The 16,399-nt window shown below is 34.5% G+C and overlaps 4 protein-coding genes across 5 annotated transcripts; 2 read left to right on the top strand and 2 right to left on the bottom strand.

Annotated features, from left to right (window-relative positions):
- The first annotated feature begins 2,127 nt into the window (after positions 1-2,127).
- On the top strand, positions 2,128-3,536 carry LOC140838061 (uncharacterized). 2 transcript variants are annotated; one of them, XM_073204151.1, is made up of 3 exons: positions 2,128-2,316; positions 2,410-2,487; positions 2,600-3,536. In XM_073204151.1, the coding sequence occupies exons 1-3, from the start codon at positions 2,259-2,261 to the stop codon at positions 3,115-3,117; spliced, it is 654 nt and encodes a 217-aa protein (XP_073060252.1). In that variant the 5' UTR covers positions 2,128-2,258; the 3' UTR covers positions 3,118-3,536. The 2 variants fall into 2 exon arrangements, with proteins under 2 accessions (XP_073060252.1, XP_073060251.1); XM_073204150.1 differs by having other exon boundaries at positions 2,128-2,321; positions 2,412-2,487.
- Positions 3,537-7,244: 3,708 nt separating this feature from the next.
- Positions 7,245-7,869, top strand: LOC140838060 (rapid alkalinization factor-like). Its single transcript, XM_073204148.1, has one exon. It carries the CDS (start codon positions 7,286-7,288, stop codon positions 7,631-7,633), a length of 348 nt encoding a protein of 115 aa, XP_073060249.1. The 5' UTR covers positions 7,245-7,285; the 3' UTR covers positions 7,634-7,869.
- Positions 7,870-8,897: 1,028 nt separating this feature from the next.
- On the bottom strand, positions 8,898-13,537 carry LOC140840122 (dol-P-Man:Man(5)GlcNAc(2)-PP-Dol alpha-1,3-mannosyltransferase). Its single transcript, XM_073207253.1, has 13 exons — positions 13,219-13,537; positions 13,102-13,136; positions 12,838-12,975; positions 12,422-12,490; positions 11,763-11,920; positions 11,556-11,622; positions 11,403-11,456; positions 11,043-11,131; positions 10,424-10,540; positions 9,954-10,084; positions 9,779-9,857; positions 9,297-9,353; positions 8,898-9,215 (listed from the first exon to the last, which is right to left on the bottom strand). Exons 1-13 carry the CDS (start codon positions 13,385-13,387, stop codon positions 9,032-9,034), a joined length of 1,347 nt encoding a protein of 448 aa, XP_073063354.1. The 5' UTR covers positions 13,388-13,537; the 3' UTR covers positions 8,898-9,031.
- A 194-nt stretch (positions 13,538-13,731) lies between these two features.
- On the bottom strand, positions 13,732-16,071 carry LOC140840123 (alkylated DNA repair protein ALKBH8 homolog). The gene is made up of 4 exons (XM_073207254.1): positions 15,748-16,071; positions 15,627-15,658; positions 14,502-14,708; positions 13,732-14,366 (listed from the first exon to the last, which is right to left on the bottom strand). The coding sequence occupies exons 1-4, from the start codon at positions 15,998-16,000 to the stop codon at positions 14,046-14,048; spliced, it is 813 nt and encodes a 270-aa protein (XP_073063355.1). The 5' UTR covers positions 16,001-16,071; the 3' UTR covers positions 13,732-14,045.
- Between the last annotated feature and the right edge of the window lie 328 nt (positions 16,072-16,399).

Genomic DNA, 16,399 nt, shown 5'->3' with positions numbered 1-16,399 from the left:
AGTTCTTCTTAGAGCATGTTTAAGGACGAGATAAAGTTTTTATGTTCATGTCAGTGTTGATAATTTCATCTCATGTTCTTGCAGCAGTGAAACTAAGTTACAAAAATGATATTGAAATATAAGTTTTTTTATTTCATTTAATAACTTTGTAATTTAAAACAGAATAATTAAAACAAAACTTAAAAGTACACATAATTAAAAAAAAATACAATTACATATAATTAATTAAAATTTAGAACATAATTTAAAATTACACAAAATTAAAAAATACACATATTTAAAAATTATTCATAATTTTAAAAGAGAACGAATTCCACTGCACATCCCTACGTAAACTTCAAATATGTTCGATCAAGTCATCTTGAAACTTGTGATAATTAAAAAATACTCATAATTAAAAAAACTACATGTAATTATAAATAGGATATTTGTTATAATTTTTCTGATTTATTATTATTTTTTCTGATTTTTAAATATATATTTTTAAATTAGTGGACCAGGAAGCACACGCTTCACCGCTAGCTAGGTGTGATCAAAATTTTTTATTAACCGCCCGAACCGTCCGAACCGAATTGCACCGCACCGTTTTTCATAATATTTTATAAAAACCGAGATTAAAAATATTATTCATAAACCGCACCGCATACACGGTTCGGTTATTTTTTTTTTGCCAAGAACAGCACCAAACCGCACCGCCTAAACCGCTTGCCATAATATTTGACCTAGAATTATAATAATTTGTAAAAAAAATATTCAAATAAAGAATTCATCATTCATTATATCCTAACTCTCTTTAAAAATTTTATTCTTACAAATAAAACTTATCTTTTCTTAATTATTCTTCATATTAGTCTTTTATTAAAGTATTTATTTTTCTTGCTACAATATTTTGTTTGTAGTCTCAAAATAAAAAAATGATAAAATAGTGTAAATGTCATTTTTGTTGTGAATGTGTTGTGTTGTTAAATTATTAACTTAGTTTTGAATCTTGATTATTGTTTAATCTATTTTGATCTTTATATGCTTTGAACTATATTTTATATTTGAAAACAATATATTGTCGTTGTTTTCAAATAAATTAGAATATATATTCTAATATTTTCATTAAAAAAACCGTAAAACCGATCGCAACCGCTTGAAACCGCTCAAAACAGCAAGGCTGATTTTATACGTAAAACCGCGATTAATTTTTCAAAATACTAACCGACCGCATATGGCAATTCGGTTTGATTTTTTTTAAAAAAAACCGCAAAACCGCACCGTATTCACCCCGATCGCTAGCTCGTCTTCTTTGTTTCCGAGGCACCCCTAATTATTAACACGTCAGATAATTATTTACTCTGTAAAGTATTAATTGTATGCACACGGGTTTTTGTTAAATAAATTATATAAAAAAAATAAAAAATTATCAAAATGTTAAAAAACCAAAAACATTAAACATTTGTCATGAAGCGGGATTTTTGTGGAGGCGGATATATAACGTATTTTCAAATATAAAAATATTTGACGAAAGTATTTTACTAAAACCATTAGAAATGGTGCAAGCTTAGTCATGGCCTAAAATCGTAAAATGGTGCAAGATTTCTTCACTTTTAAGGAGTTGGAAGACAAACACCATACCATTAATTTATGGCTAATCTATTTTAAATGATACTAATCTTTTCTCTTTCTCAAAATTTAAAGTAAAATCATACACTCTATGCAAGAGTAGCTTATTCTACTATAACCTGCATTAAAATCAGAAAATTAGTTATATTAGAGAAGAAATTCCTCCAACCCTTTGTATAAAAAAAAGTCCAAAGAAAGACTACAGAAGAATATTGTGTGGGTGGCGGTCTCTGTCAACTAAAAGTAGTCACTGTACAAATTTTGATTATTTTTTCTTTATCAAAAAGTAAAAAAGATAGCTCAGTGATATGTTATTATCCCAGACTGGAAGTCATTGTAAAAGCAGTATTGCAAGTGACTAAAGTAAGAAAATAACTTCTTCTTTTTTTAATTCATTTGAAGTGCGAGAGCACCAAAATATGAAAATTTTGATGACATGTAATACCCATACAGCATGGCCTGTTGCTTGAGATGGGCAAATCGGTCTTTTTTGTTGTTTGCTGCTGCTTTATATCTTCCTAAGAGGTGGTGAGTATCAGCGAGTACTTCAAATTTATCACTAGCAAAAGATTACACAAGAGACCTAGAGAGCCCTTAATTAACTTGTTTTCTTCTTCCACTCAAGTACTCTCCTTTAAACACGCAAGAGAATGGAGAAGTCGTCTGCTGGTGCCGATGAAAAGTCCTCCGAAAACCTGATCAAGTACATGAAGGTAGTCGTTGGATGCTTATGTACAAATGTTTGTATCTGTATAATTCATTATGATTATTTTCAATTATTTATACTTAATAATTATATGCAGACATGGAGTTTAAGAGTGTCTATCCACTGTGAAGGCTGCAAGAAGAAAGTAAAGAAAGTCCTTCAAAATATTGAAGGTTAATGTGTGACGAAATAGTGTATTTCTTTATGTGGTTGATTTCAAATGCTTTAATTTATGTTTAGATTTAGCTATATTAAGTTTTTTTATTATGTCCTTTTTTTCATCAGGGGTGTATAAGATTGAGATTGACTGCAAGCAACAAAGAGTTTTAGTAACAGGGAATGTGGATTCCGAAGCATTGATCAAGAAACTTGTCAAGGCGGGAAAACATGCCGAGATTTGGCCGGGAGCCCCCGATAAAGAAGGGAAGAAGTCCGGAAAGTCCAAGAAAAGTAAGAGCGAAAAGGACTCTGAAGATTGCAAAGATGGTGAAAGTGGCAATGATCAGAAAAAACCAGCCAAGAAAGATGAAATTAGTTATAATAAAGATAATGAAGAGGACGATGACGCCTCTGCTGATGATTGTGCACTAGTGGCATCGGCAATCGAGGAAAATGGCAGCGGCAGACTGAAGGAGTCAGTTTCGGCTGGTGGCGGAGGAACAAAGAAGAAAAAGAAAGGGAAAAAGGGGAAAACAGATCAACAAATGGAGGGGATGACAATGGTGGCGGTGTTGCAGCCGCACCTGCAAGCAGTGGATCCCCTCCGCCTACAGATATTCCCGAGCCGGCCATTGCCCGCATGAATCCGAACCCTTCATGTCAGCAAATCTTCTCATTTCCACAATATCACTATGCTGCTCCAGAATGTGGGATGAGTTACAGTACTGCACCGCCTGGTCTCACTACGTACAATTCATATTATTCCATGCCTTTCCCCATGCAGTCTTATGTGTACTCGAACCCGTGCTACTATGTGTCGCCTCCACCGGCCTATCCAATGTTTGATGTTAATGTTCAAGATGATGATCATTACAATGACTATGGCGACGACGAATTTGCATGCTCAATAATGTGACTGAATCTTGTGGGAATCGAAATCCAAATATGTGCCATGCATTATGATGTTAGTATGTAATTTAACGTAAAGTTAGAGTGTTTGAACCACTTTAATTGTGTAATAGAATAGAAAGATAAAGAACATGCATTACTTGATATTATAAGTTTAATGTAATTTGCTGCTTGTCATGTTCTTAATCCGGTTGGACCCGCATTTTAATTAGGCTTTGCCATCAATATAATATACGTGTATAATTAGGTAAGTATATGAACAAGCTGCAAACCTAACACAGAAAAAACAAGTGATGTGGTGCAAAAGTCTCTTTGTATACCCTCTCTTTTTTCTTTTTCTTTTTCTTTTTCTTTCTCTATCCATGTGTGTAAAAGAGAGTTTTGTTAATGAAAGTGAATCACCTGACAAACCATATGATGAAAGAAAGGGTGGTTTTCCTTTTAGAAAAGAGAGAAGTATTTAACTTGTTTGGTAAAATACTTCATTTTAATGGCTTTAATCACGTTAATGGTAAAAGAATGTGATGGTAGACATATACTTTATGTTGAATTAAAGTTTGTGTGGCCAATTTAAAGTAAATAAATTTGGTGCAATTCTTGAATGGGTATTTGCTTACATGTAAGAGTTGTTATTGTTGACATATCAAGATCTTTCTTTGATAAGGTAGGAGGTTGCATTTTTATTATGGTGATGCTAACTTATTATAACCCAACTTTTGTCATTTTTTCTCGAGATTCAACACAAATTGCTAATGGCAAATATGATTTTCAACATTTTATTTTGAAAAACTGTGAATATCGGTAGAGTTGATCCGTCTCATAGATAAAAATTTGTGAGACCGTCTCACAAAAGAACTACACTAAAAGGAAACATTTATTAAATTATAAGTCATTTAATTAAGAATTTAAGATGTATAGATGATCATATATATAGAAAATATTTAATATACCTGAGTCTCAGTATCATAACGTCCCGGACATGGGAATTATTCCACCAATCCATTCTCTCACAAATTGCAAAGAATATGCCTAAACTTGGCCAACGACTCTCTCCATATTCACCACTCCACTAACTGAGCAATGCTCCTTTTTGTTTATCACACTGCTATAAATTTGCCTCTAAGGCTACGTTATTTGAAGCTACAATCAATATATTTTACTTGTACCAAAGAAGTCTTGAACATGAAGTCTCCATGGAACTCCGGGGTTCATTCGCAGCAAAAACCGGAGCACGAAATGGGTAAAAAGAAGTCAGTGCAAAAATGCGAGAACGTCTCATATGTATGTGGTACTAACTATATTGAAAAAAGAAGAAAAATATATCATGTAGAAGATCCCATGAGAATTATAATGTTCTTGAGTTCTTTGAACCACACTTGAATTCTTGTATCTTCTTAATTATCTTTTTTAATTATCAAAGATTTACTAGAACTTATTTTAGCTATAAAACCAGCTCCTTCAATATTAAGAGGGTTTACCTAAGCACCAACATGTAACATGTTCATAATAAAAGAGTTTTGGTTTTAGCCACCACTTCTGTCCCATTGTGTTTCACATAATTATTTCAACAATATCCAGAGGCGTCGTCTTATTATACTAGATGCGAGAGAAAACAATTTATATAGACTCATAAAGATTTATGGATGATTATGGGTGTTTGATCAAGTAACTCCTGAATTAGAGTAGGTCTCTTGTGAGACGATCTCACGAATTTTTATCTGTGAGACGAGTCAATCCTACCGGTATTCTGGATCGTCGATCGCGGAACCAAGTTTTCCGGTGCGGATATGGCGGTATTCTGAATTAGCAATTGTACTTCACACAAACTCGATCGCTAGTTGATGACCTTTCGACCTTATCCACAGATGAAAAATTATCCCCGTCGTCATTCGTTATAATCTAATTTTTCAACAAGTTACGATTCATCTTCGATCAAACGAATCTTACAGCATCCTTAATTCTGCCTCACATACTAGTTATTTTAAATTCTTTACATTATTAGTTAACTTCTTTTATTGATAATTAAAGAGTGTGAAGGCACTTGTGGTAAGTCTATAAAAGATCGGTAAAGGGAATTAACTCTATAATTTCAAGGTGCTGCACGTTTTCTCACAACTAGCAAATATCTAAACCATTGACGACAACAAATATACTAATTATGATACAACTCAACAGCCTAGTTAAATTTTAAAGAATTCAATTTAACAATTACAACTTAATATGATTAAGTTATCAAACTTATAAAACAAGTGTAATATTCACTCAATGAATGTAATCGGACTATTAGGAACTGTTGGTGCTAGCTACATGTTATACATCTTGTTTCATATGGTAAAAATTAAATATTCAAAATGAGTTATAGTGGACATCTATAGCAACTTGGGTTAATCAATTTCGTAAAACGGTGACAAATACAAATTAGTTGTTATATGGTCATATTGTGCTGTCACACACATATGCGAGTCCGAGCTCAGGGCGTGACAATACCCCAACCAAGAAAGAATACGAGGCAAAAGAAAAATGAAAATGAAGCAACTGTGTAATCCCCTACTTTTTTTTTTCTTTTTTTGGGTTTCTTGAATTAAACTTTTTAATTATCAATCAAATAAATTATAAATTTGATTTTTGAAAATATTGTTGATTTATAATAATTAAATTAATCAAATTAACCTTGATTGTAAAAAAGGAATAAACTAAGAGTAGGTCCACGTCTCATCTCATCTAATCAACCTACCATATCCCATAAAAAAATTCTTAGCATAACAAAAACTAATGGTACCCAAAAAAGTCCGCTCCAAAATTGCCCGTGAGACCGTACACGGGCTAAACTAAAGTAAAAATATGATGTAAATAAATAAACAATAAAATTATAAACACAACTACGGCATTAAAATTAACAACGTAATAAATCTAAAAAATTTTAATAAATTATCTATTTAAGTTGGTATTTCGCTATTATTTCCACAACTCTTCCTAAAATTCATTTTTGTTGCGTGACTCTGTTAACCCAAGCATCCGCCAAAGACAACGACGGGCATTGCGCGCAGTGGGATATAATATTTTTCATATTGTTGGATCGACAGACCATGAAAAATGAAATTAATGCATCGTAATTTTTTTCTTTTAAAATAAAATTTGACAATAAAAAGATTTTGATTTCTGGGACTTTCATCTACGATTTTCATCGTTTTCTCCTCGAGTTCGAATAGTTTAAAAATTACAAAGCTCGAAAATAGCTCGATATCGGTTCATTAATAGCTTGTTTATCATATTTAATAAGTCTAGTTCGAGCTCGACTCGTTTTTTTAGCAAGTCAAATGTGCTCATTTTCGAACTATTTGATTATTTTTAGTTAAAATGTCAACTGATATATGAAAATTTGAAATGAGAATTTCTCATTCTATAGTATTCATATGTCATCTCTTTCAGTAAAACGTCCGTGTGTAATAAATAAACAACGCATGTTGCTAAATTCATGGCCAATGAACTAGCCCAACAAATTTCTCGAGTTCGAGCTGCAAGCTTACGATCCGAATATTATTAAGTTCGAACTTGATTCGATAAAATGTTCAAATTCGATAAATTTAACGAACGATATTGAATAATTTGTTTATAGAACCAAACTCCAAAAAACTCGGAAGCAACTGTTCGTTGTCATTTTTATCACTCTCCTCATTTGGTCATTTGACTTCACAAGAGAAGCTCCTCATTTAACTAGGTTTTTTCATTATTTAATTAAAAACACGCAATTATTACATTAAAAAAATTTAAATGATGAAGGGCAATTTGGTGAATCACGACAATATTAGGGGCAGTTTTTAACGCCCAAACTACTTAAAACGAGCTTCCATAGCTCGTTTCCCAAAGTAATATACATTTGTTAATAATTAGAAGAAAAAATCAATGGCGCGATTTCCACTTATCCCTCTCCTCCTCTCCGCCGTGCTGGTGGCGGCTCTGATTCTCCGATCCGCGGAAGCCAGCAGCGACTTCAGCTTGATACCGATTTCCAAGCCTGAAAACTGCCGAGGATCGATAGCTGAGTGCATGGCCGAAGGTGGAGAGTTCGAAATGGATTCCGAAGTCAACCGGCGCATATTAGCGACCACGAAGTACATTAGCTACGCCGCGCTTCAGGCAAACTCTGTGCCGTGCTCAAGGAGAGGCGCGTCGTACTACAACTGCCGCCCAGGTGCCCAAGCCAATCCGTATTCTCGGTCGTGCACCGCCGCCACACGGTGCAGGAGTTGAACAATTTCCGGTTTTTATTCTTTTACGTACCATATATACAATACACCTGTATGTATGAATCTGATAACAGTATGATTGTGGGAATAATTGTGATTTTTCGCATTTGAAAGATCTGATATACGTACACTTGTCTCATGTGAATGTGATGTGTTAATCGTCAGTTCCATTGATAGATTCGTTTCTGACTGAGTACATTCAACCAGAAAATCCAAAATTGTGTATTATTGTTGCTATTAGTAAGTTTTTTTGTTTCGGCCTTTTATAATATTTTTTTTCACAAATCCATTGGACGATTGACAAATTTGCTGTGAAATTACAAAATTTCAGGAGGTAGTTTGTTTGTATATTTTATCCATTTTTTTGTGAATTGTGTTGATTTTCCTGAAGTGTCAAATCAATTTGTCAACGAATGCACTGGCAAAACTCATGTCAATTTTTTCCCCAGGATCTGATCAAAGTAGTGGTAAGGTTGCCATCTGCTTTATGCTCTATATCTCTTGGCAATTGGGATCTTAGAGTATACCCATAAAAAAATAAAATAAAATTGGGAGCTTGGATTATGGGGCAAAAAACCAGGATATGCTCTGCTAGCTTTCATTTGGAAAAGATGCATGATGGACGTGAAGGTAAATTCAGAATTCGGTAAGGATCCCAGGGTTTATCTAGAACTCTTGACTCAGTCTCTACTTTTAGATATGATAAGAATCCTTTATTTCGGAGTCAGATAATCTTAGAACGATCTTAGGGAGATCTTCTCTGGAAGACCTAAAATTTGGAGGGAGGTAAGATAGATGAGGTAACCAAGCTTTTGACTTTTAGGCCTAGGACTTTGATGAAGCCAAATGTGGATTAGATAGGCTGAAAATGATGGGGAGAGTGAGACAGACCACATTTCATGTTTGGTAGGAAGTGAAAAGGGGTGGGTGTGAAGAGCTTGAATACTATGGACTGATCAATGCTACTTTGAATTTTCATATTGGTTACTCTATACGGATGTGATATTTAAACATAGATGGTAGTTGCGACGACTTGTGTTTCCCTCTTCCCAGTAAATGCAATAGCAAATAGGTAATATTCAGAATACAGGCGTAGGATATATGGCTCGAAGTTAGCCTAAAACTACAACATACATATGTCAATTAAAGCAACCCTTTCGTGGCGCGTATCTTAAAATTCCTACGGGGCAAGCATACCTCATACAAACATTCTTCCAAGTTTTGAAATTGGGTTCACACGGATGAACGGTAGTCAAGATTTTTAGTACAATAATAAAACATTTTAGCTAAAATCTCATTTTTCCCCCCTTAAATTAAACATCGAGAAAAATTCCAAAACAAAACCAGACATACCATTTCTTTTGCATAAAAACGAAATTGAAATAAGTTGAACTCGTAGTTTTCAGCTAGCCTTGTTTTCAAGATCTGCTAATCTATGTTTTGCATTAGCCATGTAAGGGTGTTCAGGTGATGCCTTCCATAGGCCTCCTAATATAGTCAGATGGGCACAGAGCAGCAACAACGATGAGTAAACATTAGACGGGTAGATGTTCCAACAGAACTCCACTGCCATGAACAATATTAAACTGCGGCAAAAGAGTATTTTCCTGAGTCAGTATCAAAACACCATAAAAATAAGGAACAAGTTTAATGGCCAAGTTACCAACCGTAACCATGTGGGAAATGTCGTTCGCCACAATAAATATGGTAAGCTGTAGAAATACCTGCATTAAGAGAGAGCGCATAAATCATAATAGTTGGATCTAAAATTATGCCTCTTTTACATTAAAAAAAAAAAAAACTATGCCACTTTTGAAGCAGATACTAACAATACACAACATCCATGCATGAAATTATGGAATCACATGAAAATAATCAAAATTCTAAAAAATGTGAAGCGTGACGAAGCTCTATGTACAAGTTTCATGTTTAAGCAGGTTTAGTATGAGATTAGGCATGGAAAAACATTTTTAGTTTTTATTATAATTTAATTATATTAAGAAAATTAATAGATTAAATAACATATAAATATACAAATTTTAAGAATAAATGCATAAATTTTCAAGTTATTAAAAACATTAGCCTCAAAATCACAAATTGACATCATAACATGCCAATACTGAAAGGAAAAAAGAACTGGAGAACTTACCAAGAGTAGAACTGATAATGAAGAGACCGTGCACATACAATCCCAATGAAATTTCCAACGAACATAGTTGTTACAATATCTGGAGGACCAGTAAAATTGCAGATACATACTAAGGTATAAAAGTGAACTCTGAAAGAAGGGAATGAAATATTTAACTGACTTAGCTATTGCTTACGTTCAGTTTTAAGAGGCAAGACAGTTGAACAATTATTGAATTGCTGGAGTGAAAAAGAACTCAAACAAGCAGTTCTAAGCTTCAGTTGAACAATTCTAGAATGAATGAGAGAAGACAAACCTCCTTCATGCCTGCACCAAATGAGAACAGCAAAGAAAAGAAACACAATTTAAAAGAACGGTTAAAATACATGCTGACACCAAGTTAGAGTATAACAGACTGGTCAAGTTTATTCTCCATCATAATCTAGGTAAATATCAGCATAATCAGTCTCTTTCGCTTTAATGGAAGTTTTCAGTTGATACCCCTGTGGACTATGGACTTCATGAACTTCTTTACTAGGGCGTTCTAGTGATGCAGGAAACGGTAGTGGTGATGATAGCTCTATTAACCATGATCAAAGCAGCAAGCACAATTGATTCTAAATCTATTAAACTCCAAGTATTAGACCGGTGGGCATAAGTACGTACCTACACCATCTATACTGTGCAAAGATTGCAAGCAGAATGAGATGAGCAGCCAATAGAAACAGCGCAAATCCTCTGCTAACAAAAATAGGTTCTGGAACAAACTTAAAATTAACAGACCTGTAAAATACAGATAAATATAGTCATATGTCTTTCAGAATTACAAGATAGATTGAAGACAATCATATAAACTTATAGTCTTTAATCAATCATCTGTAAAAAGCTCGGGCAAGGTCGTTGATAGACGTATGCAGCATTTTTTCAGATCCATTGAGGCTATTTTCATATACAACATCATTGGAAAGTAAAACCACAACGATACACATCAGCAGTTTGTTTCATACTCTGTCCTCTCTTCTCCTTGTTTGACTAGGGGGAGGAAGACGGCAACTGTGGGAAACTACATCTCTGTTTAATGCTGGTCCATTCTACATGTACACCATGACTCAAAACGATACTATAATTGTTACTAAAGTCCTTTGATCTGTATAGTTTAAACAAATAACTTTGAATAATTTAACCATGAATGGAAAATTTTACAATATATTACACATCTGAAGCTGGATAACTTAAAATAATCAGGTATCACATATGTAAGATTGTCAAGATTCAATTGAAGTACCAAAAATGGATGAAGATGCGACCAAGATTAAAGGCTCTCGAGATGTATGCAACTGGATATGACAAAATGAAAGGTAGTCCTAGGAGAATCTGCAGATCATCCACCAGGGGTGGTAGAAGTAGATAAAAAATTTGATCAGATCATCACTGTCAAGTAGCCCTTCGTTCAATAATATTGACTTACAATAAATACAGTTGAAGGGGCAAAAATAAATAATTTAAGAACTTCAAAAGGATGAATCAAGAATATAATATCCCACAAGTATAGTACAACCAAAAAATATTTTAAGCTGACTAAAAGCCTTCAAGTCAGTATTAAACAATTAACAGTTACTGAACTAAATAATTAAATAACAAGCACCTGCACCAGTGCCGCACCGGATAAAGCAGATACCACCCCAAATATATCCATAGCCTGCAGTTCAAGGTTTTCCAGGCAAGGGTTAAGAGTTTCTTTAGATGTAAACTCTCATACTAGAACTTCGTGAGAAATGTAAAATCAAAAGCTAAACACCTTCAGCAAGAGTACTAATAAGGGAGGAGCATAAAGGAGCACATTCATCTTCACTGAGACAGCTCCACTGTGCTAACAGAAGGAATGCTTGCAACAGTTTTAGTTAAGCAATATCACCATGATAACTTATGCTCAAAACAAATATGACCATGCAACTGACAATACTGCCACCATAAATACTGGCAAAAAATTGATTAAATATGTTACCTGAAAATAATTAAACCAAGATGCCACTTTCGGCAAATAAATGAAACCAGCGCAGTATGGAGAAGTGTTGTGGCAAAACAGTCATTGAACAATCGAAGTACAAATATGGAGTGTACTCTCTTAGACAGAGAAATCAAGCAAAGAGCCCACCAAGGAAGCTGCAAGCAATTATCTGAAATCAAGATCTGATACACTGCTTAAATTTTGCAAATCAGGATTAAGATAACAGCACCCATCGAGTCAGGGACAAAGTACACTACTACTTTAGACTATGGATAGCTTTAGTTCAGCATTCTTGAAATTTCGAAGATATAAATCATAAGTCCTCCACCCCACACCAGTAATCATAGTAAAATCTATTCATTGATTCCACAGGGAAGGACCTAAGATTAATCTACTCTAAATCAGACACATTTTTTCCAATTCCATTCTCCATTAAAAATTGGTCACTAGTAATGAACCGAAAATTCTAAATTGCGTAACTTCACAAATTTGTGTAATGCCTAGCATGAGATTCTCTTTTAAATTCCCTTTGCTTTTAGATTTTTCACTTCAACCAAACAAAGACAAAAAAATAAATAGTTTATTTTATGATAAAAGTAGTACACAGACGAATGTAGTAAGTAAAATATCAGAAATCGAGGAGAAATTTACTGTACCACGTTGGTCTTCAAATAAATGAATAAGACCAGTCCAAGATTCACAACATACATAAAGCCAAATAAAATCTGCAATCACAAGATTGTATGAGATTCGAAACTATAAAAGTTAAGTGCGACAACTGAAATAAATAAACGGGTGGCAGTGTGGCACTAATCACCTTAGTCAGACGAGTGGAATTTCTCATTCAACATAAAGACAACAAACTAAAAGGGCTTGCATGCCACTTCAGTACACACTCCGGATTCACGCAAATTTTTACTGAGCGTATGTACTGACTCATCAAATGACACTCAGAGAAACAATCGTTTGGATTTCTAAATACAATTCAACAGTCATATTAAACCGAAAATGACTGATTTAAAAACAGACAATTTTATCAGCAGATATAAAACAAGAAAAAAAAAATATATACCTGCGCTGGATAGACTTCCCCTCCAGTAAGAAAACGAATAGCGGAATATACATAAAGAAATCCAGCAGGATACACCAGGGGTCCAGTATCCCCTTCCAGCTTGCCGTAATCTCTTTCTCCTCCAAGAAATCCACTGACCTATCAGCATTAATTTGCAAAAAAATCTAAATTTGTCAGGCTTTTCTTTTGCTTCCAAAATTACAAGTCCTAAAATAATATAGAAGTAAATTTAAAAAAAAAATTAAATATCCAAGATTAGTTAACCTGAGACATGTACGCGTCCCAATCAATCTTTGTGTCTGAAACCCATATAGCATAAAAATGTCAAAAAATGAAAAATATAATGTATGTAAGTCAGAAAAGTGCCCGAATTGTAGTTACATGGAACATAGGTGATTATGAGAGAAACGAGGATTGCATCGGTGATTAATAAGACCAAAGCGAACGGTATTTCAGGGTTTTTCAAAAGATTTTGGATGTAGGACTCCGGCCATATCGCTGGCCTTCTCACGGCGGCGGTCGATCGGATTGCTGTGGCTTGTCTAGGCATCAGAGTTGGGAGCAAAATGCCGGCACGTATTTGCAAACAGTTGCTCTTTTAAACAGAGGCGAGCGTGTGACGTAAAACGCAGCGTTTTATTGCCCAAATCAGAGTCAACTTTCGGAAGTGGGAATGACACACACATTCTTCAAATTCCTCAAGAATTATGGCATAAAAAGTCCAGCAAAGTTTGTTTTATTCTCAAATAAAAACTTTCCCTTTCCAATTTAATTCATTCTAAAGTAGCTAATAGAGAATTTTCGGTATTCGTTTTGGTTTAAAATGGATATAAGTTGAAAAACCTCCAAAGATTTTGGACTAATGTACGTAAGCGTGAAAAATTATGTCTTATAGAAAGAAAACCTTTTTGAAGAATGTGTAGCATCAAACATACTCTTACTCGGACTACATTCAATGTGCAAATATAACATTTAAACTTCAAGCGCCTTTCAATTCAAAATGATCACGAAATCCCAAAAAATTACAGCAAAAAAAAAAAAAAATCCCAAAAAATTACAGCAAAAAAAAAAAGATAAATGAACTTTACAACCCAATATATTATGTTCCACTTCGAGATTGAGCACTCTATCAGAAACATGGAGGACCTCCATTTCTGATTCTTGTGTTGTGAGGGGATCCATTTATCCAGCGACGGCTTAGCTTATATCTATCCGGTTCGACAGAGTCTCCTCAGGGTTACCGATGTCCTCCTCTTCTGCTCAATCTCCTGCCCCTCCCACAGTTGAAATCCAGGCTTGCGATTTATTTGATGCTTCCATAAATAACGTGCCTCTCCCCACATCAAGACTAGAGATCCTGGTACCAAAAGTACAGGAATCCTTGACAAAGATGTGCACCCTTCATTCATCTCTTCAATATGACTGGTTTCACATTCAACTCGAGTAAAATGCATCACGCATGATGACTCCAAGGATATAACCGCAATCCCATCCTCAAACCGCATAAGGTCAATATGTGCACAAATTCCCTACAGGCCAATAAGTCAACGTACTTTGAAACAAAAAATAAAGCAACATCATCTTCAGGAACTGAGAATTTTTATGTGAAAAGATGGCATTCTACTGCAATGGCTCGACTATAGCATGCAAGAGGCAAGACACACCTCACCTGGTTGGTATATGTTCACTATAAGTTGATTAAAAAGTGGTTCCCGCCATAACATATCCAGTGGGAAGGGACATATTTTTTCATTCTCGTCAACAGTAAGTGAATCCGTATATTCAGGAACACAACCACTAAATCGAACATTCTCACGGATGTTATATGAAAGTTCAATGGCCCAACAGGGGAGATCTCCAAACCTCATCGCCTGCAGGAAAAGAGATGTAAGTAGATTAAACGTTTTAAAGCATATCATTCTCAGGATAACCAGATGTAGTTTGATGAATAAAAGCCTTCAGAAACACAAGAAATAAAAAGAAAAGATTCAAATACTACAGAACCAAGAACGATTGATAGATGGAACAACAAATATTTCCACATTTGAACAGCACGCACCTTGTATCATGAACGGGGCGATGATATCTAAACATATTTAAATGCCTCGGGATATTAGTTTTTGGGATAGTCTTTACAGGGCAAATATAACAAATTCCAAGACCACATAAGACATCTTTGCCTGGGAGAAAAATCGCAAGCAGATAGGGGAAAAAGATAACTTGCTAGCTGTTTTTAACTTGAACACATGCCTAGTGCATAACAAGTAATATTATCATTAGAAGCAGTTCTACAAGATAAGAGAGCATCACTCCGGACATATCAGTCCTGGTAGCTTACAGTTAGGGTAAATTGTAAATGGACCCCTGTATTGATGTAAAAATGGTCAAACCCGTGTAAAAAAATCAATTATCTGGATTCTCTGTTTTTCTAAATTGATAGCTCAAACCTCTTGTTGACATTTTTTGTGGTATATGCTTCTCATAGACACATCACACAAGCATGAATAATCCCAAAGTTTTAGTTCTTGAATATAAAAAATGCCCTCTTGAACGTAATAAAAAAACATTAAGATATTATCTTTTGAATTAGATATTGTGCTATGAAAAATTAAACGCCTTTATACTTTTATTACATTCAGAAGTTCCTCTTCATTTTTGAAAACTCCAATTCCGACATAATTTCATGCATATGTTAATCAGAAACACTTGTCCCACAACAATTCAGATCACCATAGCAAAATCGCAAACACGGAAAAGGATAAATGTTGAGAAGTAAACAAATCCAGCACCTGATTGTGGGAAGCTTCAGCGAAATATCCTTCTGCAGCCACAAAAAATCCAAGCAGTTATACTTCTCGCCACAAAATCTAATCACCATTTCAAGACGCAGGAAACTAATCATCGAAGCACCTTTTTCAAGAGCAGATAACAGAGAAGACTGCTGATCGGGAGATAAAAAGCCTCTGCAAATCCAGAGGCCGTTGATTCCGGTAATCGGCTCCCAACAACAGCTTTCCCCGAAGATCGACTGAGTTTTCGCGATTTCATCGATCGGATCGCGGAACTGAAGTCGTTCTCGCCTTTCATACGATGAATCGGATTCAACGTCCGACGAAGAATCGCCGAAGGCTTCTCTGAGAATCTCTTTCAGCTCCTCGTCCATTTCTTCATCATCGGCTTACATCATTTTACTTTTTGGATTATATTACTTGCTTGACTTATTCAATACGATCGTTCGATACATTATCGATTCTAATTTTATACTATAACAAAATTATTAATTACATTATTTCTTTAAATTTATCGCTTACATAAATTTAATAGAAAAAAAAAATTCACAAGAATAAAAAAACATTGAGAATTATAATTTCTTTACATAGTCATTAATCTAGTACTAAATGAATTTGGATTTTGTATTTAATATAACTTCAATACGATATCCAATTCATTCAAATTTTAATAAAGAGTAGGTCTAATGTGAGACCTCTCTCACGGATCTTAATTCGTGAGACGGGTCAACCCTACGGATATTTACAACAAAAAGTAATACTCTTAGCATAGA

Source organism: Primulina eburnea, chromosome 8 (genome assembly GCF_022965805.1).
Source record: "Primulina eburnea isolate SZY01 chromosome 8, ASM2296580v1, whole genome shotgun sequence".
In the NCBI taxonomy this organism is placed as follows: Eukaryota; Viridiplantae; Streptophyta; class Magnoliopsida; order Lamiales; family Gesneriaceae; genus Primulina; species Primulina eburnea.
The sequence above is the reverse complement of the archived record's forward strand: the minus strand, read 5'-3'. Positions and strand labels throughout refer to the sequence as shown.

Coding starts and splice junctions, on each gene's coding strand:
- LOC140838061 (XM_073204150.1), top strand. CDS start 2,259: ATGGAGAAGTCGTCTGCTGGTGCCGATGAAAAGTCCTCCGAAAACCTG. Junction 2,322..2,411: donor ACCTGATCAAGTACATGAAG/GTAGTCGTTGGA, acceptor AATTATATGCAG/ACATGGAGTTTAAGAGTGTC. Junction 2,488..2,599: donor AGTCCTTCAAAATATTGAAG/GTTAATGTGTGA, acceptor TTTTTTCATCAG/GGGTGTATAAGATTGAGATT.
- LOC140838060 (XM_073204148.1), top strand. CDS start 7,286: ATGGCGCGATTTCCACTTATCCCTCTCCTCCTCTCCGCCGTGCTGGTG.
- LOC140840122 (XM_073207253.1), bottom strand. CDS start 13,387: ATGCCTAGACAAGCCACAGCAATCCGATCGACCGCCGCCGTGAGAAGG. Junction 12,491..12,837: donor GGGAAGTCTATCCAGCGCAG/GTATATATTTTT, acceptor TTGTGATTGCAG/ATTTTATTTGGCTTTATGTA. Junction 10,085..10,423: donor GCACAGTATAGATGGTGTAG/GTACGTACTTAT, acceptor CATTTGGTGCAG/GCATGAAGGAGGTTTGTCTT.
- LOC140840123 (XM_073207254.1), bottom strand. CDS start 16,000: ATGGACGAGGAGCTGAAAGAGATTCTCAGAGAAGCCTTCGGCGATTCT. Junction 14,709..15,626: donor CTGAAGCTTCCCACAATCAG/GTGCTGGATTTG, acceptor CTTTTCCTGCAG/GCGATGAGGTTTGGAGATCT. Junction 14,367..14,501: donor ACATATACCAACCAGGTGAG/GTGTGTCTTGCC, acceptor ATTGGCCTGTAG/GGAATTTGTGCACATATTGA.